We start from the raw sequence: 26,704 nt of genomic DNA on the forward strand, positions 1-26,704 counted from the left end.
ACTGAATAAAACAAAGCAGAAAGATGAGTTTATTGCAAGGTTTTCAACCTGCAAGCCAGGAAACAAGGCTGCAAGGAACAGTGAGTTCTGCGTTGCTCACAGATTAAGGGATTTTTATGGAGTAAATGTGGAAGATATTTGGCTTCCTCAGGAGATCAGTTGCCTAGCAGTCTTCTTTCTTATTTGGATCAGGGTAGCTGAGTCAGGGGAACAAAGTCTAGAAATGGGATGAACAGATTTAGTGTTTGAGGATTGGCTGGTGTGCTCTGCTGAGTTCTGAGAAGAGCTGTAAATTCCAGTTAGGTTAGGTTAAGTTTCCCTTATGTGCCTGTGTTGACCATCTTCATTTTGTCTGTGACATAAGTGACTCCATTTTAGTTTGGTGCCACAACATAACCAAGACACAGAAACAATTTAAATGTCCATTGATAGGTAAATGGATAAAGAAAGTATGGTATGTATACATACGGAATACTACTCAGCCTTAAAAAAAGAAGGAAGTTCTGCAATATGCTATAGCATGGATGAAACCTGAGGACTAAGGCTAAGTGAAATGAACTAGTTACAGAAAGACAAATACTGTGTAATTCCACATATATGAGGTATCTAAAATTGTCAAATTCATAGAATCAAAGATTGTAATGGTGGTTGCCAGGGGCTGGGCAGAAGGGGAAACTGGGAATTACTAATCAAGGGCATAAAGTTTGAGTTAAGTAAGATTAATCAGCTCTAAAAATCTGCTGTACATTGTACTCTAAAAGTGCTAAAACACTGTACATTGTACTATAGTCAACAATAATATATTTGTACACTTAAAAATTTGTTAAGAAGGTAGATCTCATTTTAAGTGTTCATATTACAAAATAAAATTTGAACAAACAAAAATACAAAGCAACTCCTGCATTTTGCATGCTGAACAGAAACGTATAAGAGTTCCAGTTATTTTACATCGTCATCAACATTTGGTATTGTGTGTCTTGTTGAATATAGACATTCTAGTATTTGTATAGTGGTATCTCATTGTGGATTTTGATTTGCTTTTCCCACACTGGGTATCTTTTGTGTGCTTGTTGCCTATCCATATGTCTTCTTTGGTGAAATGTCTTCTCAAATATTTTGCTTATTTTTTTCAATGTTGTCTTCTTATTGTTGAGCTGTAGGTGTTCTCTATATGTTCTGGATACAAGTCCACTGAAGGATAGATGTTCTCCCACTTCCCCAAACTATATAAGCACATTTTAAATGTTAATAAATATTACCAAGTTGCTCAAGAGGCGGCATCAATCTATATTCCCACCAACCGTGTATGGGAATGCTGGTTTCTCAGCATCCTCACAAACATAGGATGCTGATCTTTGTTACTCTAAGAGATGAAAAAGATCACATGATTTTTAATTTGCCTTCCTTTAATCATTAGGAGAAGCATGTCATCATATATTTATTGACCAGTGCTTTTCCTCTTCTAAGAGTTATGTTTTCTTGTTGAAATCTTGCATTTTTCAATTTTGCATCCCTTAAGCCCTAGTCATTATTAAACATCCAGGGAATGTTTGTTGATTGAGTGACATATAATGCTGTAAAGAATAAATGAAGTAATGTATCTAAAATACTAAATTGATAATCAGTGACCAATTAATATTATTAGTTGAATCCAACTCTGGAGTCAGGAGGTGAGCACTATAATGCTCTTGAATTCTTCCCTCCAGGAACCCGGATGGTTGTTGTGAACTCTAGGTTTCCAAGAGGCCTGATTTCTTCTGGTCCTCTCACTGTGTGTTTTAGGGTAAATCACTTAAGTTTCCCTTCCATTTCTCTGCAACAGTCTACAAGGTGTATCATGATTTTTGGAAAGGGTTATTAGGTGAAAGACATGAAATTAATTTACAGTAAGGATATATTCCTGTATTACTTGGATAATTAAAATAATTTTAAAAATTAAATGCAAACATTTATGAGGATGAGGGGGAGAATAAAACTACAGAGATAAGGACAAGACTAAAAAAAGAAGCTGGCTGCCCTTTTGATGGCCTTAAATTTCATTTTAAAATATGTGACTTCATACTTGGCCCAGCCTCTTTTCCATCTTTTCCCCAACTCTTTATCGCCCTCTACTGCTCAGGTTGTTTCAGGACTAAGGCTAAGTGAAATGAACTAGTTACAGAAAGACAAATACTGTGTAATTCCACATATATGAGGTATCTAAAATATGATTAAGGGAATATGATTAAGGGAATAGAATCTGGAACAAAATTCAGCACTGTTTTCAACTATTACAACCTTATTACTACTGCAACCAGTACAGCTACTGTGTTTCAGTTATCGTGTTCCACAGCCATTCATTCCTTAGGTCGTTCATGTTGGAGGAAGGGCGTGGGTCTGGGAGAAAAATAGAGATGAACCAGACTTTTCATTGCACTTGTAGAGACTTATGAATATTGGTTTGTTCAGCTACACCTGGCAAATAGTAGGTGCTCAAAATACTTGTTGAATGAATAAACAAATGCCTTCCTCCTAAACTGCAAGCTCTTTGAGACCATACTTTCTAGCTGAGCCCAGCTTGGTCACCAGGACCAAGCACTTAATGAGGCACGCGGTAGGCGCTTAGAGATTATCGAACTGGAATGAATAGATGAGAAATAAATGACTGTAGGCAGAGAGTCATTAAGGCCACAAGGTTGGCACAAATAAAGCGCTGCAGCAAGACTGCTACCAGTTTTAGGAATGATCTGACCAAAGGAAAAGACGGGACGGCCAAAGACAGACAACCCGGGAACAGCCACGAAGCCCACGTTCTCGGCGCCCCGCCTTCGGAACGCGCGGGTGTGGGCTGACCTCGGCGGCACGCCCCTCCCAGGCCCCGCCCCCGCCGGCTCACGTGATCGCGTGCGGCGCGGCCGCCGGCAGAGCGGCGGGGTGATTTTGGCTGGGCGAGCAGGAGCCATGGCGGGCGTGGTGGACTTTCAGGACGAGGAGCAGGTGAAGTCCTTTCTGGAGAACATGGAGGTGGAGTGCAACTACCAGTGCTACCGCGAGAAGGACCCGAACGGTGAGCGCCGGCGGCACGGCCTGGGGACACGTGGGGGGACGGGGGAGGGGCGGGGGCTGGACGGGCACGTGAGCGGCCTCAGAGAGGATCTGGAAGGTGTCAGGGGTCTGTGGGACTCCGGCGGCCTTGTGTATGTTTGGGAGGGGCGTGTTGGGTTCCACGAGGGGCTCGCAGCGGGGTCATGCTCTGCGGGGGCAGCGCCTGGAGGCCCGGCGGGAAGGAAGAGAAGCGTTTGGGCATTTGGGGTAGAGGCACTGGGCCTACATCAGAGAACTGGTAAAATGTCCTGTCCTCATGGGGCTTACATTCTAGTGGGGGGAATTGGGCAATAAACATAAGGAAAAGAGATGAAATAGTGTGTTAGAAATTAGTAGATGCAATGGGAAAAAGAATTGACTGAAGGGTATCAGGAGGGCGATTTAAAATGGAGTGACCAAGGAGAATCATTGAGAAAGTGGCATTTGAACGAAGTATTGAAGGGAAGGGAGAGCCATGCCAGGCAGAGGTACCGGCTAGTAAAAAGGCTCTGAGGCATGAGTGTGCCCTTGTGTTCTGGGAACATTGGGTTGACTTCAGTGTGGGTGGATGATGTCCAGAAGAGACCGCCCAAAACAGCCAGTACCTTTGGGTAGTTTTCGTCTTCCTACTTTATTTTTATAAAGAAGAAAAAAAAGAGGCAGTGGCCTTGCCTTCTAATAACTTGCAGTCTAGCTTGAAGCTGACCAGACTATACAGATTTGCTCTGCAGTAGGATGGCTTAAACAGAACCTAGAGTTATTCTTCGAGGGCTGGTCCACGTCTTAAGTGTAGAGAGAATTCACAGGAGTTGGAGTCACTGAGAGCAGGATGGCTGGGGGAAACTTCTGGAAGAGGTCAGGAGGAATAGACAATAGTGTTGAGTAAATGGAGCCGAGGGAGAGAAGATGATGCTGTATTTGGAAGGTTGAAGTGAAAATGTCTTCAGGAATAAGAGGGGCTCTGGGCCGAAATGTGTCAGACCTGGAATGCTAGGGTAAGGCTGTAGTAGGACTGTATCCTGTAAGCTGTGGAGAGCCCTGCATATTTTCGGACTCTAGAGATACACCGACCAGTGCAGTGGGGAAAGGTGGGCACTTTAGAAAGAGCCTGAGAGGAGGCTGTAGTTACTATAGCTACTTCTTCAAAAATCATTTCTCAATGGACTACTGACATAGCCTTCTAATATGACTCTCCATTTACACCTTCACTCCCTTAAAAATCTGTTCTTTACTTACAGACTAGTATTTTAATTTTAATTTTGTTACATTAAATGTTTATTAGATTTTTAAATAATAAAAATAACACATTTGTTGTTATCAGTGCTGGAGCATGTCCCCTCACACTTAACTTCCACCATATTCATCCAGACATACACAAACATATACACTAAAGTAACCTTTTAAAAATATAGATTGAATCATGTCACTTCCCTTCTTAAAAGTCCTCCAGTAACCACTGACCATTGACTTGATATAAAATCCTAATTCCCTCCTATCTTCTCCAAGGCCCTGTGATTTGGTCCCTGCCTTATCCTCCTCATTTCCTGCCCCTTTCCTCCTGGATCCAGCCACGTTATACCTTATTTGTGCCAAGGTTATTCCTTCCCTTTGGATTTTTTTTAAAATTTACTGTTCCTTGTGCCCGGGACTTTCTGCCTCCTCCCCGTTTCATTGTCTTCAAATGGCTAGTTCATTCTTGTTATTCATGTCTCAGCTCGGATATCAGTCCTGAGAGGCCCCCTGATCACCCAATCTATGTTAACCATCCCCCCAACGTGCACAACAAACTGTCTTATCATCCTGCTTTATTTGTCATGATATTATTACTGTTTGAATGCATCTTGTTCACCTATTTACTTGTTTATTGTGTTTCCTCCTCTAGAATGTAATTTTTAGGAGGGGAAGTGACTGTATTCCCAGCAACTAAAACAGAGTCTGATACATTGATGCAAATAGATGCTCAAATATTAGTTGAATGAAAATGAATGCGAGATGGGTGTTACTGTGGATGAAGAAAAGGGACAGAGAGGAGAGATATTAAGGAGAGGCTTGCTGGGACTAGAGACTGCCAAGGAGGCCGAGTCTATTTCCAACTCCTTTGGTAGCTGCCATTTTGACTGTTTCTTTGGGCTTTCTTTTGGGCTCATGTTACCAGCCTGGCCAAGGATTAAGGCATAGTTGTCAAAGCACCCCTTTCTTGCTACTAACCCATGAGCCCTGTTGATTTTCAGTGTTTTACTGCTGAAATTCCTGAGAAGTTCTCAAAGTTAGCAAAGTTTCTATCGTGGAAGTAAGTATGTCTTTGGGCCTGGATGACAAGGAGCAGAAGGGCTCCACCAGAAGGGCTGGGGAATAGTGAAGCCAGTGCAGAGGCCAAGGTCTCCCCAGTGTGTACATTGCTCGGTCCCAGACTTAGGGTGGACAATGCCATTTGTAGGAGTGGCTGTACACCACCTGCATTCTTTGTGGTGAGGTCACCTTGCCGTGCCTCAGGAGGAGAGAGGCTGGTCCTAAGTAAAAGGCACACCTGGACTCCTCCCACCCCCGCTTGCCCCAGACATGAAGAACAGCTTGTGCCTTTTCCTCCCAGGTTGCTATCGGCTGGTAGACTATCTGGAAGGGATCCAGAAGAATTTTGATGAGGCTGCCAAGGTGCTGAAGTTCAACTGTGAAGAGAACAAACACAGTGATAGCTGCTATAAACTGGGGGCCTATTATGTGACTGGAAAAGGTAAGGAGGGGCCTACTTTCTTCGGTCCTCATGGTTGATGGTGGTGCTGGCATCACATCCTGAGCCTCATGCTGAGTCCACTTCACAGAATATAGGTAAAAGCCTCAGCATGTGCCTGGCAGAGAGAAAGGGGCCAATAATTAATTCCTTTCCATCTGTCTTTTCTCTTCATGTCCCAATTGCAGTTGGTAGTGAGTAGTTTTTAAGTTATCTATTTAACAAATTATCCCAACAAACCTATCATTTCCTGTAGTTTCTGTGGGCCTGGAATTTGGAAGTAGCTGAGCTGTGTGCCTCAGGGTCTCTCAGTGAGTTGCAGTCTAGACATTAGCCAGGGAGCCAGGGCTGTAGTCCTTTGAAGGCTTGGCTGGAGCTGGAGTTTCCACTTCTAAGCTGGCTTGCTCGCATGGCTGTCAGTGAAGGCTTCTGTTCCTTGTCAGCTGTTAGCAGGAGTCCTCAGTTCCTTGTGACATGGCTCTCTCCCTGGGTACTTGTGTGTCCTCATAACATGGCATCTGGCTTCCTCCAGAGTGAGTGGTCTGAAAGAGAGAGCAAGATAGAATCCACAGTGTCTTTAATAACCTACACCAGGAAGTCACATGCGTTTCATTTCTATTTATTAGAAGTGAGCCAGTAAATTTAGCTTACATTAATTGGAGAGAACTTAAGTTCCATCTCTTGAAGGAAGGAATATCAGGAATTTGTGGGCATATTTTAAAACCACCACGAATAAGGAGTATAACCTTAGACAGGCAGCTTTTTTTTTTTGCTCACTAAATCTTGAGCTGCCTGAGGATATGATTCATTCATCCCTTGTTCCTAGTGCCCAGTGAAGCCTAGTTAGAAGGCCGTTCAGTGAAAGTTTGATGAAATGGATGTCTTTTGTTTGTTTTGTTAGTGGCAGTACTGGGAATTGAACCCAGGACCTTGTGCATGCTAAGCACAAGCTCTACCACTCTTAACTGTTTTTTTCCCCAAATTATTATACCCTTGTTGTCTTCCAGTTTAGCAAGTGGTATCTCTCTCTACCTGGTAGCTCATGGCCAGTTTATCTCCAGAATATGTCTCAAATCTGTTGTGTCTCTCCGTTTCCTGCTGCCACACTTAACCCAGGTTGCCTTCCTCTCCTGCTTCATTATATTTAAGAGATTAATGCAGGTCCCCAATCTTCTTTCCATAAAGCAATTAAAATGAACTTTTAAGGATATAAACCATGGATTCAATAAAATATAGAAAGCACCTGTTGTACAATGTTTTCAAGACATTGGAAAACAGTGTAGTACTACGATCCCAGAGAAAAGGGAAACCCAAAAGATGAGCCCTATCCATGATTGCTTTGTCTTTCTGCCTAGAGGTAGTTTCCAGATTAGGCACAGATTGGTGGAAGGCAAGTAAAGTATGATAATCTTGCTGAACTGATAAGGCTGCTGGAGTTTGCCAGACAAGTTACCAGAGAAGGAATTATGCAGAGAAGGAGCTCCAGATATCCACACGGGGTGCTCTTATTTACGTCTTTGGCCCAATGTTAAACAGCACATACATAGCAGGGAATTCTGAGAGACCTTGCAGTGAAAAGCTACTAGGGAGCTGTGAACTGAGAAGAGTTTCCAGAGATTTCACAGCGTTTTGGGAATGGTTTGAATTCCATCAGCCAGAGTGGAGAGACCTCATTAAATACCACAGACATTCACCTGAGACTCCGGAAAGGTTCCAAAACTTAAAAACAATCCTGAAAAGGATCAGGCTGATTCACCAGTAACTTAGCTATCTGCCAGAATTAAACTCAACAGTTTTTAGTAAAACGCAAGAGATTTATGCGATCTGAAGAGAAACAAGAATATAGCAGTCTGTAAATGAGTACAACAAAATTCAGACTGAACAAAGTATTATGTACAATGTTCAGCATAAAATACGAAATTACAAAACAGAAAAAAAGCTGTCAATAAAAATAGACTCAGGTGTGACAGGGATGTTGGAATTAATGGTCAAATATTTTTAAACAAGTGTGAATAATATGTTAAAGGTTTAAATAAAAGATGGACACAGTGAACAGATGAGAAATCTCATCAGAGAAATTGAAAGTATTAAAAAGAACCAAATGAGATCCTGCAATTGAGAAACATATTTGAAATGAAAATTTCACTGAACAGGCTTAACAGCAAATTAGGTACTTTAGAAGAAAATAATTAGTGAATTTGAAAGATCAGTGAACTTGAAGACAGGTTTGTAGATGTTATCTAAAGTGAAGCACTGAGAGAAAAGAACAAAGCCTCAACCTATGGGTTTCAGTATCCCTTAATCTATCCAGAAATAGAAGAGATTGGGGCAGAAAAAAATATTTGAAGAAATAATAGTACAAAATCTCCAAATTTGATGAAAAATATTACTCCACAGGTCCATGAGGCTCAGTGAACCCAAGCAGATAAGTAATGATAACCGCACCTAGACACACTATTACCATTTTGCTGAAAGTGAAAGGTAAAGAGAAAATCTTAAAAGCAGTCAGAGAAGACACATTGAGGGGAGCAGTGGCGAGAGTAACCACTGACTTCTTATCTGAGGCAACACAAGCCAGAAGACAAAGAACAACATCTTTTAAATGCTGAAGGAAAGAACTGTCAAACTTGAATTTTACTTTAGTAAAAATATTTTTAAAAATGAAGATGAAATCAATTCATTTTCTGATAAAAGCTGAGTGAATGAGTTGTTTCTTGTAACTATAAGAAAAATTAAATAGTTTGGGTTGAAGGAAAATGGTAACAGATGGAACCTAGGATCCATACAAAAGAATAAAGTGCCCTAGAATATACACATAAATTTAAGACATAAATATTTTTCCTTATTTCTTAATGACTTTAAAAGACTGAAGCAAAAACAGTAGTGTGTTATGGGGCTTATACTATATAGAATTAAAACAAAAAGGTAGTATACTTAGAAGTAATAGCAATAGTACAAAGGATTGAAATGTGGTAAATGAAAGTATACTGTTATACGGTTCTTACATTATATGTGAAGTGGTGTAATATTCTTGGTAGATTGTACTAAGTTCAGGATACATATTATAATCACTAGATAAGCCGGTGATGAAGTATTACTAAAAAACCAATGATGAGAATGAAATGGACTATTAGAAGTATACAATTCAAAATAATTGTAAGAAGGGAAAAGAAAGAACCAAAAACACTTGGGACAAATGGGAAACAAATAAGATTGTAGACTTAAACCCAGCTATATCAATAATTGCATTCAATGTAAGTAAATACTCCAGTAAAAGGCATAGATTAACAGGCTGGATATAAAAGCAAGCCCTAACTCTGTACTGTTTAAATGGAAAGGTGTCAGGAATACATTCTCAAAACTGAAAGAACTCAGGGATATACAATTTACCAGTTTTCCTAGAAAAATCTATCTGATAACCAGTGAAGAGGTAAATCAAGAAAAATAATTCAGGAATGGAGAAACTCTTACGAAAAGACTGTTGAGCAGAATCCATTTAGAATACATATTGGGCTAGTTACGGTTACTGAATAGAATGTAAATATATAAACATTTATGGCATAAAAACACTATGGCATTTACTAAGCACTTATATACCGAGCTCTTTGTAATAACACTTGTAAGCTTCTGGCATGTGAGTTAGATACTATAATCCTTATTTCACAGATGGGGAAAACTAAGGGTTGTGGAGTTTAAGTAATAAGCTCAGTGGTAGAATGTGTGCTTAGCATGCACAAGGTCCAGGGTTCAATCCCCAGTACCTCCATTAAAATAATACCCAACACCCCCTCCCAAACCTCTAATCACACCCCCACCTCCCCGCAAGTTAAGTAATTTGTCTGTGGTCATGCTGCTGACAAGCAATGGAGCCACGACTGGAGCCTGGGTTTTCTGGCTGTAGAGCCCAGGCTTCATTAACCACTGTGCTGTGTGTCTCCCTAAGTTGAAATAACATCTGACAAAAAGTCAAAGGCAGGGGAAGAGAGGTGGGAGGAAGTGTGAGGTAACAGCCTCCTTATCTTCTGTAGTTGTGAATAAATAGTGTCTGAAATTTGGTTAAATACATACAAGCAGTGACTCTAGCCTTTTAATTTTTGATAATCTCTTTATAACTCTAGGGACTCATTTAGGACATTTCTCTGTTGAAGCAATATTCATTTGAAGTTTAGCAATTTCTTCAGTTTCACTTCAGTTTGGTTTTCTTAATGATAAATTCAAGTAAAATCAGTTACATTTTTTATTTACAAATAGCATACGAATGAAAAAATGCTCAGTATCGCTAATTATCAGAGAAATGCAAATCAAAATTACAATGAGGTGTCACCTCACACCAGTCAGAATGGTCATCATTAAAATAGTCCACAAATGATAAATGCTGGAGAGGGTGTGGAGAAAAAGGAACCCTCCTGCACTGCTGGTGGGAATGTAGTTTGGTGCAGCCATTGTGGAAATCAGTATGGAGATTCCTCAAAAAACTAAAAGTAGACTTACCTTGTGATCCAGCAATCCCACTCCTGGGCATGTACCTGGAGGGAACTCTAATTCAAAAAGATACATGCACCCCAGTGTTCGTAGCAGAACTATATACAATAGTCAGAACATGGAAACAAGCTAAATGTCATCAACAAGATGACTGGATAAAGAAGTTGCGGTACACACACACACACACACACACACACACACACACTGGAATACTACTCAGCCATAAAAAATAAAATAATGCCATTTGCAGCAACATAGATGGACCTGGATATTGTCAGACTAAGTGAAGTAAGCCAGAAAGAGAAAGAAAAATACCATATGATATTACTTATGTGTGGAACCTAAAAAATGACACAAATGAACTTATTTACAAAAGAGAAACAAGACTCATAGACATAGAAAACAAACTTAAGGTTACCAGGGGAAGAAGATGGTGGGAAGAGAAATAAATTGGGAGTTCAAGATTTGTAGATATTAACTACTATATATAAAAAACAAGTTTCTACTATATAGCACAGAGAACTATATTCAATATCTTGTAGTAACCTATAATGAAAAAGAATATGAAAAGGAATATATGTATGTACATCTACGACTGAAACATTGTGCTGTACAGCAGTTGACACAGCATTGTAAACTGACTATACTTCAATTAAAAAAAATAGCATGTGTAATCAAGTTTTGCAAAGTACAGTTCACCCTTGAACACCGTGGATATTTAAACTATGCAGGTCCACTTACACATAGATTTTTTTTCAGTAACAATCACAATGGTAATACTACACGATCTTCTGTTGGTTGAATCTGCGGATGTGGAGGAACCGAGTTTAGGGAGGACTGGCTCTGTTATTCTTGGATTTTTGACTGTGTAGAGGGTGGGCGTCCCTAATCACAACATTGTTCAAGGGTCAGCTATACTTCTGTCTGGCTATCCATTCAGCCAGCCAACATTTAATCTGAACACATGCTACAAAGATGACTGGAATGGTGTTCTTTTAATGATAATGATGGTTATTTCTAGGTGGTGTATTTGGAGTGATTTCTTTAAAAGCTAATGCTGAAATAGCTAAAATGTTTCTATTTTTGAGAATGGGGGATTTTGAGAGTGAGAGTTTGAGATGTTCCACTGAGGAGAAAAAAACAAACCTAAAGAAAAAAGTGAGCTCTGTCATTACCTCTGCTTAGAATGACCCGTTAGCGGTTTCCCATTGCTCCTAAGGATTAAGTAGAAGATCCTTAATGAGACCCGTCAGACCCTGTCCGCCTCTCCAGCCTCCCTTCCTTAGTGATTTCTGATTTCTAGCACTTGGGCTCCTTTTCTCTTTGTATTCTACTCCTGCTGCCTGGAGCAGTTTTCTTTTCCTCCTTTTTTCCCCCTCTCACTCCATTATTTCTTTTTCTTTTTTTCATTATATCACAGCTCAGATGTCACTTCTTTGAGGAAACTTTCCTTGACCTCACCTCCTTGTTTAGTTCAGAGCCGTGATACATTCTTGTAGCATCCTGTGCTTTTTCTCCATATGCGTGTCACACTTGATGCATTTATTTGTGTGGTTGTGTAATGTCACTCATTAGACCATAAGATTTACAAGGGCAGGAACGGTACTGTTTGTTCCTCAGAACCTAGCACAGTAATTGGCAAACAGTATACATTCAGTATATATTTAAATTAATGAGCATTTAATGAAGTGCTTGTAAGATGCTGTGATCTTGCTGTAACTCCCAGAGGTGGATATTATCATCCTTTCACCCCTTTTACCTGTTAGGGCTTCCTTGTACCCCATCCCATTTGAACAAAAGATCCTGAGGCTAAAAAAAGCTGGAGGGTCTGCACACTACCAGGCCACCTTCCTTTCATGCTGCCTTAACTCAAAGTGTATCAACTTTATTTAGGAATTGTTTCCTAACTTTGGCCTGAGACATTCAAGTTCTGCCCTGGCTTGGGTTGACTTTTTTTTCCCTTCCTCCCAGGTGGGCTGACCCAGGACCTGAAAGCTGCCTCCAGCTGCTTTCTGATGGCATGTGAGAAGCCCGGAAAGAAGTCTGTGGAGGCCTGCCATAATGTTGGTCTCCTAGCACACGATGGACAGGTCAACGAGGATGGCCAGCCCGATCTGGAGAGGGCCAGGGACTACTACACAAGGGCCTGCGATGGCAGCTATGCCCCTAGCTGCTTCAACCTCAGTGCCATGTTCCTGCAGGGCGCCCCCGGCTTCCCCAAGGACATGGGCCTGGCATGTAAATACTCACTGAAAGCCTGCGACCTGGGCCATGTCTGGGCATGTGCCAACGCCAGCCGCATGTACAAGCTGGGGGATGGTGTTGATAAGGACGAAGCCAAGGCTGAGGAGCTGAAAAATCGGGCCCGGCAGCTGCACAAAGAACAGCAGAAAAATGTCCAGCCTTTAACATTTGGGTAGTGTGGCCTGCCCTCCTGTGCAACAGGCAGCTTGAGGCTGGCACCTCCTATTTCTAATGCAGCCCTTGGAGGTCAGCCTGCTGGAGCAGGAAGACTTGGGACTTAATATCGGTAACTCTGGTTACATAGACTCGTTGCCCCAGAGTGTTACCTACTGGGATGTAGTCTGAAATGTTTATTTCAGTCAGTATTCCTTTATCTGGTCTATTCTGTGAAGACATCCACATTTATGGGATTTTGGTTGTCAGATTTCTTGCAGCTCTGAAAAACAGCATACCAGTGAGCCATGGAGACTATGGGGGTGGGGAGGAGAGACAATGAGGAGGAAGTTGAAAAATTAGCAGCCCCAGGGCCTGAAGGAATCAGACATGATCATCATCATCGTTTTGGTTGGGAGGGCTTGAAAAGGTTATCTTGGTTTACATAATAGAGGGTTTCAGTAGCTAAGAGCAGTTAAATAGTCATGACTGCCACCCTCTGACTTATGTAATCATTGATATGGGCTTCCTTTTTGCCTTTAGAGTCAGATCTTCCAATAAATTCAGAGATTGGGAGTTACATGTGACGTGGAAGTTAAAGGTGGTTATGCTTCAGGGTTGCTAAAGAGAATGACAGGTGAGCCTTCCTGTAGTGGAGACATTCACATGCTGAAAATCAACATCCTCAGTCCATTCACCTGGCACTGCTTCCCACTCTGAGGAAGCAGATTTTTCCCAAGGTAATTTCAACTAGGGAATTGTAAGCAAGTGGTTTATGACACATTTTGTCCCTCAAAAACTGAGCCTTTTTAACTGTCCCTGTGAATAAAATATGTTGATTGATTAATGATTTATGTTGTTAGTGTTCTCTCCAGATCCTGGGTAGGGTAGAGATTATGTTCTTTGTGGTGGTTGGGCCTTTTCTTAAGTTTGCTTTTTCTGTTATCTTCTTAACTTGTCACTAGGGGGCGAGCTTGTCATTTTCCTGTTGATAACAGGATCGTTACTTCTGTCACCACTTAATTGTTTTTGGGCTTCCAGTTTTGCAGCTGTCCTAGAAGGAAGGTGTGCTGTGTGGATGAAGGTACTTGTAAGCACAGATTTTCAAGTTGATAGAGGAGGGAGACTTTCCCAAGAGCAGAGAAGAACTTTAAAAAGTGAGTTTATTGTTTAAATGTAAAGTAGCTTTTGTTGTGTTTAAAATAAACAGTATAGACCAACAAGCATATGAAGAAATTCTCAGCATCACTAATAATTACGGAAACACAAATCAAAACCACATGAAATAATTACTTCACACGCATCAGGATGGATATTATCAAAAAAAGAAAAAAAAGATAATGTGTTGGTGAGAATGTGGAGAAATTGGAAGCTTGTACACTTTTGGTGGGAATGTAAAATGGTACAGCCACTATGGAAAACAATATGGTATTTCCTCAAAAAATTAAACAATTACCATCTGATCCAGCAATTTCACTTCTGGGTACATAACCAGAAGAATTGATAGGAGGGCCTCCAAGAAATATTTGTACACCCGTGTTCGTAGAAGCATTCACAATAGCCAAAAGGTGGAAGCAACCCAAATGTTTATAGATGGGTGAATGGATAAACAAAATGTGGTACATACATACAATATAATGATAGCTGGCCTTGAAAGAAAGGAAATTCTGACACATCCTATAAAATGGATGAAACTTGAAGTGAAATAAACCACTTGCAAAAAGACAAATACTGTATGATTCCACTTAGATGAGGTATCTAACGTCATAAATACCTAAACCCTTAGACTGAAAGTAGAATGATGGTTGCCACAGGCTGGGGGGAGGCGGTAATGAGTAGTTGTTTAATGAGTAAAGCGTTTAAATTTAACGAGATGAAAAAGTTCTGGAGATTAACTTGAACAAAAATGTGGCTGTACTTAACATCACTGAACTGTATATTTTAACATGGTTAAGCTGGTAAGTTTTATGTGTATTTTACCACAATTAAAAAAACTAAACATTTTTGTTTCTGAAGTGCAGGATTTAAAGTTTTTGATTATAAAGGTAATATGTTCTCATGAAATGCAATTTGGAACATAGCAGAAGTTACCCCTCACTATCCTTTACCACCTACCAGCATTCTTTGTCCCAGTAGTGTTGTTTCACTATTTTTTAAGAATCACATCTTTTCAGTTGAACAATGGGTTTTGTAATTTTGAAGAATTAGGTTAAGTTGATTTTTGGTGGCAGATGTGCTGGGTTGTTTTTTTATGGACCAATTTCTGCCTGAGACCTGTGGTGCTAGCCTTCATCTCATACTGAGATGGGGCTGGGAACAATGGAGTGAGCATTAACAGAGTCAAATGTTACATTTCACAACGGTTATTAAAGTGCAGAGAATAACACTATACAGTCCAGCAGGTTCCAAGGTCATTTCATACCCAAGCTGCTGTGAGAGGGAATAGGTTGACAAGAGCCAGCTTGGTTGAGTTTCTCACTTTTATGCAACCTTTGAGGCAAGTTTTGAAAATGAATTTTCACACTCTGGTCACAGCAAGCAATATCATTACTGTCTTCTGGGCAACAGGCATTTGAGTCATCATTAGCAACTGTTTCCAGCATTTTTCCTCCATTCCCAGCTTAGGCTGATGGTCTAATGGGGAAGAAGTCTCATAATTGACTGGTGGTTTGTGTTCTCAGTGTTCTCACTAAAATCTCACAGTGCAGTGCTCAGTGGTGTGAGAAAGAAAGGGAAGCAAGAGTCCCAGAGAGGGAGTGGAAGGATGGTGGATCTAGAGATTTGGAGTTTATCTTATGGGTCATGCAGAGTCACTGACAGGTTTTAAGTGGGAGAGTGAAATGATCACATTGGGAAATTAGATCACCGTAGTGTGGAAAATGGGTTAAAGAGCCATGTCGGAGTGAGAGGAGGATGGAGTCAAGCATGGGGTTGATTCATACTGATTTTGGAGCCTATAAAGTTGAGATGGGGACAAAAACTTTTTTGAGCAGTTTACTAAAATTTTTTAAATTTAGAAATACTTTTAAAAACACTTTAATTTAGAAACAATTTTAATTTAGAAAAATTTTAATTTGTCAAAGTTTTATGAATTGCTTGAAAACTTTTGTGAGGGGCAGCATGGCAGAGGGAAGATGCCTAGCATTCAGACCCTACAGACGTGGGCAGCTCTGGCTTAGTCCGTGAATTACTAAGCATGAGTCTTAAAGAAGGAGACAATATAAATTTGAAACGTAATTTTATGTTTTTTAAAAGTATCAAGTAATCATATTGGGGAAAAAAAACCCTCAAGACTTCTTTGGCTCCCTGACATTCATTTTGCAGTTTAGATCTCTCTTATTTTGAATTGTACATTAGGACTAGGGCGGAGGTGCACCAGACTCCTTCCTGTTCTTAGATGTAAAGGTCTTAACCTGGGTTCGGATCTGGACTTTTACCTTTTATTGGCTGTGTGACCTTGGGCAAGTTACTTGACCTGGGTCTTAATTTTGTCACTTCTCACATGGAGATAATGATGTCTTCTTCTAGGTTGTTAGGAGGGTTAAATAACAGCTCTTATGATAGAACAATAACTTTCTTAAAAAAGACTTTATGGGATCAGATTTTACATTAGATAATTGTTTTCTCTTCAAGTGGCAGTGTTAGCTGTGAGGGAGTCTACCTTTTAAAACAAGCTTTCTTTGCTGCCATTCTTTTAATATCCAGGAGCTGATGGGCCTCAGCTCTCTAGGGGTATCCAGGGCATAAAGCAGCTGCAGGAGGCTTGGGCGGGGGGCCTGCCTCCTGCCCCATCCCCTCTCTGCTGCCCCAGTGGAGAGAGAGTCACTGAGAAGGCTTGCACCTGCTGGGGGCCCAGAGTGGAAACTATTCCCAGCTGGTGCCCCTCCTCAGGCCTGAGGAATGGTGATGGTATTACAGTTTATAAATCAGGCCTCCCCACTGTCTAAAGGGGAAAGGCCAAAATTCTTTCCCCAACATACAAGTCTCCCCACCCCCGTGATACAGTCCCTCTGTATTTAGCCCCACCTTGTTCCTAACAGACTTTTGTTGCAAAAGTAACAACAGAAACACCCAGGCTGTTTTTTACTGCTGTGCTTTTTGTCTTGCTGGCTCCTCTGTCTGGAATGTCCTTCATCTTTTAAGGTTCTGAGAGCATTCCCTTCAAACCCTGGCCTGGATAGAGGCTTTCTCTGCCCACTAGTGCCTCAGATTTCCACCCGTGACAGTGCTGATCACACTGTTACTTGTGTGTTTATGGTCTCCACTTCCCACAAGACTCTGAGTCCCTGGAGAGCAGGGACTTGAGCCTGGGCACATGATAGGCCATCAGTGGCAGCTTGCTGAGATGAACGGCGGAGTGGCACCGTAGCCTCCCAATCACCCCAGGACAAATCAAGCCCACATCCAGGAACCGCTGTAAGGTGCAGGGCTATAATGGTTTTGAAACTGCTTGTCAAGAAAAGCACCCAAGCTGACACATGATGGATCGGTACTCTTTCCTAGATTCTATTCAGGAAGATGTCTTTTTAAAAAAGGTTTTTGAAACAGTGAAGGAAAAGGACCCAGTGCAGGGCCACCTTGGCACCCTAAAGTACATGCTCAGTAACTTAATGCCAACAAACCAATATTGATATCCTCATGGCTAAAGAATCACAAGTCCAAGTATGTCACTTTTTTTTTTGCCTGGAATACTAAGAATACCTTTTTTAAAATTCTGAGAGTTAATGTTCTTTGCTCATCATTATAATTACTTGTTTTCCTGTTTGTCTCACTGATTAGTGTATGAGGTTCCAAAGGCAGGGACCAAGAATTCTGTCCACTTGTAAATCCTTCAGAGATTTCCTGTCCTTTACAGCAGTGGTGACCTCCTACTCCTCAGTCTACTGGGGCACCTACTTAAAGTAGAGATTCTTGGGTCCACCTAGATGTACTAAAAGAAAATCAGAATTTTAAATAAGCAGATTCCAGAAGATTCTTACATGCACTGGAGTGGGTGACCTGCTCAGGTGGTACGTGGTCTGAGCGCCTTGGCACCAGGACCTCTCAGGCTGGGCTCCATAGCCTCAGCCGTTTGCACCGTAGTCCCACCAAAATGTCCTGCTTTCTTGCCCTGCTTGGCGCAAGCCTGGGCAGCTCCTCTGGTCCTTCAACACTCAGCCCAGATGTCACATCCTCCAGAAAGTCCTCCTGGACCCCCAAGGTCTGCGGCGCTCTGACAGTCCTTGTGCTTCTCACTCTAGTTCTTTTCACGTGGTTTGGGACGGACTGTAAGTGTGTCAAGCACGTGGATTAGGTCCGACTCACCTTTGTTCCCAGGGCCTAGCTCAGGACCTTATAGATAAAGTACTAAATAAATTTATTGAAGGAAAGGGAAGGGAAGGGACTCGGTGTAAATCCTATGTTCCAGTGGAGCCACTGAGCATTGAAAAGGTAGTGTTTTGATGGGGGGAGGGTATAGTTCAAGTGGTAGAGCCCATGTGTAGCACACACAAGGTCCTGGGTTCAGTCCCCAGTACCACCTCCAAAAATAAATAAATAAATCTAATTATCCACCCTCCCCAAAGAAAAGGTAGTGTTTTGGAGAAAAATCTGGATTTGAATGATTTATCTGCCACATACAAATGTGTTATGTTACCTCTATGAGCCCCATTTTCCTTATCTCTGAAGTAGGGATACTGTTTACTTTTAAGGGCTAATGTGTGGTTAAAGGGTTAAATGAGATGAAGTAAGGTGCTTAGGTCAGTACCTGGCACTTCCTAACTGTGCAGTAAGTCGCTGAGGGACTCTCTTCTGGAAGTGGAATGAGGCTTGTTCTGTACAGCGCTAGAGAACAAAGCTAGGCCCAGTGGATGGAAGCTGCGAGGAGGCAGGCTTCAGTTCACAGAGATCTGAATAGAAGGAAGAACTTTTTATCTGACAGAATAGGAAGATGTGGGAGGAGGTGAACTTCTGTCACAGAAATGTGCAAGCCGAGGGTAGATGCTCACCTGTTAGGGCTGAGGCAGTGATGACTGATGCTGTGTGAGGATTGGGAGGTCGGGGTGGGAGTGTGCCCCATGAGGCATTTCCATTCAGCCCCTCTGTATTATTCATTCAGCCAACACTGAGAGTCTCCTCTCCTCTTGGCTAGGCCCCAAGTTGGGTGCTGGAGACACAGCTGAATCTGACAGGTTCCTGTCGTTTAGGAGCTCACAGTCTGAACAGTGGTCACTTATTGAGCATCTACTTTGTTCCAGATGCTCTTATCCTCTCAACAACCCTGTATCTCAGGAAGCTTTTTTTTCACCACAGTTCTAAGTGTGTGTGTGTGTGTGTGTGTGTGTGTGTGTGTGTGTGTGTGTATGTATGTATGTATGTATGTATGTATTAATAGACTTTATTTTTTTTTAGAGCAGTTTCAGGTTCACAGCAGAACTGAGTGGAAAATACAGAGTTCACACATAGCCCTCCCCACCCACACATATATACTGCCCTCAACATCCCTCATCAGTGTGGCATATTTGGTACAATCGATGAACCAACATGGACACATTATTATCAACCAAAGTCCACAGTTTACATTAGGGTTCACTCTGGATGTTGCACATTCTATGGGTTTTGACAAGTGCATAATGACATGTAGCCACCACTATAGTATCATACAGAGTAATTTCATTGCCTTAAAAACCCCTTGTGCTCCATCTGTTCATTCCTCCCTCCCTCCCTCCCTCTCTCTCCCCAAATCCCTGGAAACCACGATCTTTTTATTGTTTCTGTAGCTGTGCCTTTTCCAGAATGTCATTTGGTTGGAATTGTACAGTTTGTACCCTTTTCAGACTGGCTTCTTTCATTTAGTAATATGTCTTTTAAGTTTCTTCCATGTCTTTCATGGCTTGATAGCTCATTTTTTTTTAACTGCACATATATTTTTAAAGTTACATATATGTACTGTTCATTGTTTCTAAAGTAACGTTTAGAGCTTTAGCTTTTTAAACTTACGTAGGTATCAGAGGAATAAAGCCAACCACAAAATAAGAATTAATTCAAAAAGATATGTAGACCCTGCTATTAACAGTAACATTATTTAGGAAGCTTTTATTCTCACCATTTTTCAGACAAACCGAAGCCCAGGTAGAGTGGCTTGCAAAGAGCCACACAAGACCCAGCAAGGAGTGCAGCTGGGATTAAAATTTAGCCCTGCCTTTCTCCTAACCCTTCTTTCCTCTATCAAAGGCTGCCCAACATTCAGATGTTGAAAATTCTTTGCAGTCTCAGGGAGATTCCCCAATCAGCACCCAGGGCCCTTCTGGGTGCCGAGTAGATGCTAGTGAACATAGTTAAAAGGCTGAGGTCAGCTTCAGGAGGACGTGGTGTCCCTGCAGCACGCTCTGTGCCCCAGGGTTCTCTCCAGCCTGGGCCACGTGGAGGGCCCAGGAGAACATGCTGAGGTCAGAGCTCACTGCTCACATGACCAGCTGAGCTGCCTGGGCCAGGGCTCCCTCAGGGAACTTGAGAAACCCGGCTGGGTTCCATCACTTCCAAGAATAGCAACTGACCCTGCTCTCCCCAAGCCAGAGGCCTCCGATCAGATTCCAGGAGGCCCCAGCGGACTCTGGACATCAGTGGCAGCAAGCTTTGACCTTGAAGATTCCCTGGGGTGGGGTGATAACAGCTGCATTTATTAAGTGTCCACTGTGTGCAGGGAACCTTCTGAAAGAGGAGACATCCTTGGAGGGAGGTCTAAGAAGTATGAAAACCATTTTATAGATGAAGAAATTGGGGCTCAGAGATACTGAGAACTTGCCCAAGGTCGCAGTGAGTACGTAGCAGAGCAGGATTTGAGCCCTCTCAAGACCGCAGAAGACTCCTGCACAAAGGAGACAAATGACATCAGCTTTCAAAATGAATGTTACTCCAGCAGAGTGGGGCCCATGTGCTTAGAAACACGGGATTTGAGAGCCAGCAGAGATCCTAGAGAGCATCCCCATTCACTTGATCCTATTTCCTCATCAGAAATGAGGATCACACCCACACGGCAGGTGAATAAGCATAGATTTTGGAATCAGGCAGGATTTGAATCCCAGCTCTAGTGTTTCCTAATGATAAGACCTTGCCTAAGTCATCTGGCTGCCTCTTTGAGCTTGTTTCCTCATTCGTTTGTTTCACAAATAGCTTTTGAGCACCTATTGTGTGCCAGGCATTATTCCAGTAGCTGGGGATACATCAGTGAAAAAAGCAGACAAAAATCACCACCCCTGTCAAGTTTAAAATTTAGAGTTCTGGAAAACACCTAATAGGATTGTCATGGGGATTAAATGCAGGAATGTACTGTGGTTAATGTGTCTGGTAACGTAATAGTGTCTGGTAAATAATAAGTAGTCAGTTTAATGATATGATTATTCTAATGTGAACTTGCCTGGTCACTGCTCAGTGCAGGAACATTTCATTTGATGCTGAATTCAACCATTTCATTTAATAGTTAAGGAAACTGACACCAGAGAGGCATGAAATGCCTCCAGCCTAGAGGTAAGTTCCCAGTTCCTAGTCTGGTGTTTGTACCACCATCCACTAAACCCAGGGGCCTGTCTCTGACAAAAGGAGCCAGGGAGGGATAGGGTAGGACTGAATCTTACAGTCAGTGGGTTCAAGGTAGACTTATTTGATAGCTGCCAGAGCCCAAATGGGCTTTAGCTCTGTTGATGCCAAATGCTTCCTGTGTTTCTTGGGTATGCTAGGAGCGTCCCAGGCTCTGCCTCCACGTGCACATGTGGCAGGATGGGCTGAGTGTGGGGTGAGGTGGGGTGGGGTGGTGAAGAGCTGAAGATGTAGGGTGCTTCTCCGGGCCGGCTTCATGGATGTGCCACCTGTGCATTTGTACCCGGCCCCACACCTAGTTTAATGCTCTGCTATCACTGTCTTGAAATTCTTAATAAGTTTTGAACAAAGGGCCCTCCATTTTATTTTCTTTCCATTGGCCCCTGTACATTTTGTAGTTTATTTATCTAGGTGTTATGCTGTGGGGTGGGAGGCAGCAGCCCTGGACCTGCAGAGGTGCTGGGACTTGTCAGAGGCTTGTCAATCCTTTTTGGCCAATGGCTGAGTCACCACAGACAGGAAAGAAGCCAGACCAAGTCCCACCATAACCGGTCTGACCTGTGACTGCAAATCTCTTAAAAGGATGTAACTGGGCAATAGAAAGACAGGTTCTAAGGAGGTTCTGGGTGTACAATAGGAACCCACAGAGAAGGGGCGTGATCTGAGGGGGGTTTCAGCTCAGTGTGAGAAAGACTTTTCTAATTGTCAAAATATAGCCCTAGTATGTAAAATATACCTCAGTAAAACTTAAAAATACGATCATAATACTGGCAGCTAACATTGACTGGGTGCTTACAGTGTGCAAGGGGTTGTGCTAAGCACTTCACTGAAAATATGGAGGATGGCAGAGTGGTCAGGCATACAGGCTCTGGAGCCATACTGCTTGGGTTCTGTCCTGGCTCAACCACTTATTAGCTGTGTGACTTGGAGCAAATTACTTGACCTCTCTGTGCCTCTGTTTCATCATCTGGAAAATGGGGATGAGAATGGTGCCTACCTCCTGGTGTTATTGTTATTAAATGAGTTTGATATTAAATGAATACAGGTATATGTCAAACACTGTTCTAGTGTTTGACATATACTTGTATCTAAGTGTTTGTTAGTTATTGTCTTATTTAATCCTCAGGACAAACCTGTAGTGTAGTATTATTTAACATTATTCTCGTTTAACAGATATGTAAACTGCACTTTGGAAGATGTCAGTGACCTGCTAATCACAGAGTTGGTAAGTAGTGGAGCTGGGGTTTGGCCAGCAGTCAAGGAAGTTTCAAGGAGATTCCACCTTAGGAGTTAGGTCAAACTTCATGACCATTAGCACACTGCTTAGACCAGAGTAGGCATCTAGTTGGATTTTGTTAAATTAATCAATTAATCATTATTTCTTTCATCTCTGAGATTCTGAGAAATGTGTGCTCTGCTGGAGGAGGATTCAGGAAGCCAGCTGTCTTGAGGTTTCTTACCAGTTGTTAGCCTCTGCATAATTAAGTATCAGGTATGTCCCACTCTCTGCCCTCTGAACTAATTGCCTGTGTGCTCCCTCCTCTCCTTCCTATGGGCACTGCCCAATTCTTCAGTCTCATCATCTTTCTGGACTCTGAACTTAGCACCACTGTGTTCTAACCCTGGTCTCCCATATCTGTGCAGCATTTTGCAGTACAAAGTGTTTTCACATTTGGGGCTTCATTGGCCAGTGTGGCAGACAGTGCAGTACTCATGCCAGGCCTCTGAACATTTCCCAGCCAGTCAGGGCTACCTGCTGTAGGACCAGGGCTGACTGCATGGGAGCAGGTGTGCAATCTGGATACATCAGGGAGCCTGGTGAGTTGCTGGTGGTTTTGGATCTTCTAAGCCAAGGAGTGGACTAAAAGGGGCAAGGCTCTCACCAAGGAAGTGTTCACTGGCACTGATGCTTAAGATCTTGGATTTAGAACCAGTGCTCAGGGAGGATTGTCTGAAGGCAGGCAGTCCTCAGCTCCTCTAGAAGTTTATATATATATTTATTGAGTTATAGTCAGTTTACAATGTTGTGTCAATTTCTGGTGTACAGCACAATGCTTCAGTCATACATGAACATACATATATTTGTTTTCATATTCTTTTTCACCGGTAAGTACAAGATATTGAACATAGTTCCTTGTGCTATACAGTATGAACTTGTTGTTTATCAATCCTCTAGAAGTTTAGGAAGTATCCCTCCATGAAGTTCCAACTACAGAGGGCTGGGGCCCTAAAACTCGTCCCTGTCACAGAATAGCTTTCTCCCAAATTGCCGTCAACTTATATCAAGGTTTGCTGTAGGACATACAGTGGACCACCACCATATCTATATTACTAAGAGCAAACACTCAGGCTGTGTCAGGTGCTGTTTTAAGTGCTCTGTAAATAAAAGTCTTTAATTCTCACACAAACCCTATAAAGTATGTACTGGTTTTATTTAACTCACAGAAATTTACCTCTACTTGCTGTGAATAAAAAGAGAGGTGGAGAGAGGAAACTCAATGTCTATTAAGTATTTCACTCTCTCAGCGTATGCTGCAGAATGACTGTGTCGTGTGGGAGGTAAATCTGTTGTCCCTTCATGCCTCATACTGTCCATGGTGTGTGTGCATTTCACCACACTGAGTGTGATTCTAGTATTTAAGGATATGTCTTTCCCCCAAGCAAGCCAGTCTCACCATCAGATATCCCACCAAAGAAACAGCAATCTGTTCCATTTCTAGAGGAAAAATTGGCTTGCTATTGAGAGATGGTTTTGTACACTACTTGATGGGTGATTAAAAGGCTTTCAAAGGATAATTTTAATTACATACAGCTTTTTAGAATGTGACCCCAGGTGACCTTTGAACTACAACTCACAAATAAAGTGACTGACTATCTCAGTTTTCCAGGAACTTAAAGAGTTCTTCGGATGCAAGACTGTCAGTGCTAAAACCAAGCAAGTCCCAGGTAAACCAGAATGAATTGTTCTCTCTATCACATCTCTGGGGCTGTTGTGAGAGCCCTATTGAGGCCATGGTCCACTATATCATTCTTTTTAATTTTTTTTAATGGAGGTACTGGGTATTGAACCTAGGACCTCGTTCATGCTAAGCATGTGCTCTACCACTGAGCTATACACACCCCCCGGCCCATTATATCATTCTTTATGAGGCTGTCAGGATAAATTCTTGTCTGGTCTTCATACCACGAATAGTTGTATGTCCCCTAAGGAGTAAGCAGTTTGTTTTTATCTCATGAACACAGTGAACTGTGTAAGTGAACAGGTTTCCCTTTTTGCCTTGGCTGCTGGAAGTCAGATTTAGCTGGGACACAGATTTAGCTGAGAGGTCACTATGTTCTACACTTTTTGCATCATTCCAGCCTCTACTTTGTCTCTACCTTGTTTTTCTCAATCTTAACGATCCTATCTTAAACTTAATGATCCTGTTTTACTTAAACATCTTTCTGGATTAAGGCAAGATAAAATTAAATAGTTCTTAATTTAGAGTCTCTGGACTTTGCCAAGAGTCATTGAAAATTTGCAGTGATGTGCAAAATTTATGTGTATGTACATTTTTTTTTTTCCTGAAGAGAAGGAGCCATAGATACTAATTTTTTAAAGGAGCCTGTATTCCCTGAAATATTCAGAAACATTGGTATCAGTAAACCAAGAAACAAATAAATGCTTTTAGTAGAAGGAAGTTGGAATATTGAAAGTTTCAATTGTAGTACATAAGGGCATTTTCAAATGTTGGAGTGATGGTATGGAGGCGTGTTGGCGGGGCCAAACACTGGAATGGCAGAAAGAAGAATGTTGGTGGGGTGGAATGCCCCCGTGGTGGAATGACAAGGTGAAAGAATGTGGTGTGCTGGAACATACTGTGTTAGAATATTAGTATTTCTGGAATGTTGATATAGCTGGGTTCCTAGAACACCTCCTTCCAGATGTCTTGGCATCTTCCTTGTTTAGTTGGGCTTCTATCTGATTCGGCCTCTAAATCTTCGACATCTCCTACTTAGTGCCTTATTAGAGCCCAGTGAAGACCCACTTGGTTGCTGGAGCCACGCTAATGGGCACCTGGCTGGCTCATGGGCTTCTGTCAGTTTCACACAGAGATGCCTATTGCTTTCTGACTTAGCCTTTTCTCCTTTGAGAGCTATCTCAAATGCCTTGCTGAGTTGGGGCCCCAGAAGACTACCGTGTCCATTTCTGTGTCCTCAGTGCCTGTCTCAGGGCCTTCCCAGAGGGTGTGCCAAGTCTACGGCTACTCTAGGGTAGCCTGGCTAAGCTGCTGGCCAGAGGGCCACCTGCAGATGGGGCTCTCAGGGCTGGACTTCAGCTTCTGGCATATTAAGGCAGAAGGCAACTCAGGATCCTTAGAATTGGTCACGAGCAGGGGAAGCCAGGTCAGAGTCATTTAGGGGGAGTTGAGGCTTCATTACTAGGGGAACCTAACCTAAAGGCCAAATCCGGGAGTTGGGATAACACAGAGACTGTTGTCCCTTAGCCTGGAGTTTAGATTAGAAATGGAGAAGTTGGGGTGAGGGCTGGGTTGTTGGATGTTCTCTCCTCCTTTTCTCCATCCATTCATTCAGTGAGCTAACATTTGCTGAGGCCTTTCTGTGGGAGACCTGTCCATACCCTGGAGTTAATAGCCTACAATGGGGGTCACTGGCACATAGACAATGACAAGCCAGCGTGGTCAGGGCTGCAACCCAGCGAAGTTGTAGGGGCTGTAGGAGTCAAAAAATGTTCCTAGAGGAATGCTGTCTGAGCTGACTCTGGAGTCAGGAGCAGGTTGGAGGCTTCTGTGTGGTGGGAAGCCTGCCTCAAGGGCCAAGGCACTTGGAAATTCCCCAGCATCTAGGTGTGGGCCTCAGATCAAGGTGCTAATGAGCACAGACTGTACAGATCTTTGAGCCCACAAGTTTGATTTGTCCAGTTCTAATCTAATTGCCATCAGAGCCCCCTCCCCAGCTATTCCAATAACTGACAAATTTAAGTCTGTTGCAGTCAGTTCCAACCAGGTGGTAATTGGCCCTTAATATCTGGAGACACTTCCTGATTATGAGAGAACAGGATATTCTGGAGGTGCAAAGCCTCCTGCCTCCCAGCCATCCTGCTGCCATGTCCTTCCTTCTGGGCCCACACCTTAGCCAGGCCCTCATCCCAGTATCTGGATGGGCCACATACTCCCCTGCTGTCCATCTCAGTCACATCAACTTTAAAATGAGCTCCGTAGTGGTGTGGAGAATGCTCACTAAACTGGGAGGCAAGAGACCTGCATCCAAACCCTGGCTCTTGAGTGAGGCTTCATAGATAGCACTGGGTAAGGTTGGGAAGGGCACTTCCTCTCTCTTGGCCTCAGTTTCCCCATCAGTGAAAAGGGGAAAGGATGAGAAAATTGCTAAGGCCTCTTCCTGCCCCGACATTCTGTGATTGTATTGAATCCTGGATGTCTTGCTTTCAGCCTGTTCCTC

At 42.4% G+C, this 26,704-nt stretch overlaps 2 protein-coding genes and 1 long non-coding RNA gene across 4 annotated transcripts in view; 2 read left to right on the forward strand and 1 right to left on the reverse strand.

Annotated features, from left to right (window-relative positions):
- The first annotated feature begins 2,860 nt into the window (after window positions 1–2,860).
- COA7 (cytochrome c oxidase assembly factor 7) lies at window positions 2,861–13,520 on the forward strand. The gene is made up of 3 exons (XM_074376477.1): window positions 2,861–3,046; window positions 5,654–5,794; window positions 12,245–13,520. The coding sequence occupies exons 1-3, from the start codon at window positions 2,941–2,943 to the stop codon at window positions 12,691–12,693; spliced, it is 696 nt and encodes a 231-aa protein (XP_074232578.1). The 5' UTR covers window positions 2,861–2,940; the 3' UTR covers window positions 12,694–13,520.
- SHISAL2A (shisa like 2A) overlaps window positions 5,788–26,704 on the reverse strand; it is a 46,963-nt gene continuing 26,046 nt past the window's right edge. The window contains exons 3-4 of one of the 2 annotated variants that reach the window (XR_012511276.1): window positions 6,032–6,333; window positions 5,788–5,909 (exon numbers count right to left, since the gene is read on the reverse strand). Coding sequence is in view for 1 of the 2 variants with exons in the window: in XM_074376480.1 (XP_074232581.1) it covers window positions 6,296–6,333 (38 nt within the window). In the remaining variant the exon portion in view is untranslated. Of the gene's footprint in view, window positions 6,334–26,704 lie in introns of both variants that reach the window. The other variant, XM_074376480.1, reaches the window with a different exon arrangement.
- Window positions 20,460–26,685, forward strand: LOC141579590 (uncharacterized). Its single transcript, XR_012511279.1, has 3 exons — window positions 20,460–21,175; window positions 22,418–22,469; window positions 22,640–26,685. It is a non-coding gene; the product is annotated as an uncharacterized LOC141579590 (long non-coding RNA).

This window comes from Camelus bactrianus, chromosome 13 (assembly GCF_048773025.1).
Source record: "Camelus bactrianus isolate YW-2024 breed Bactrian camel chromosome 13, ASM4877302v1, whole genome shotgun sequence".
NCBI classification, from domain to species: domain Eukaryota; kingdom Metazoa; phylum Chordata; class Mammalia; order Artiodactyla; family Camelidae; genus Camelus; species Camelus bactrianus.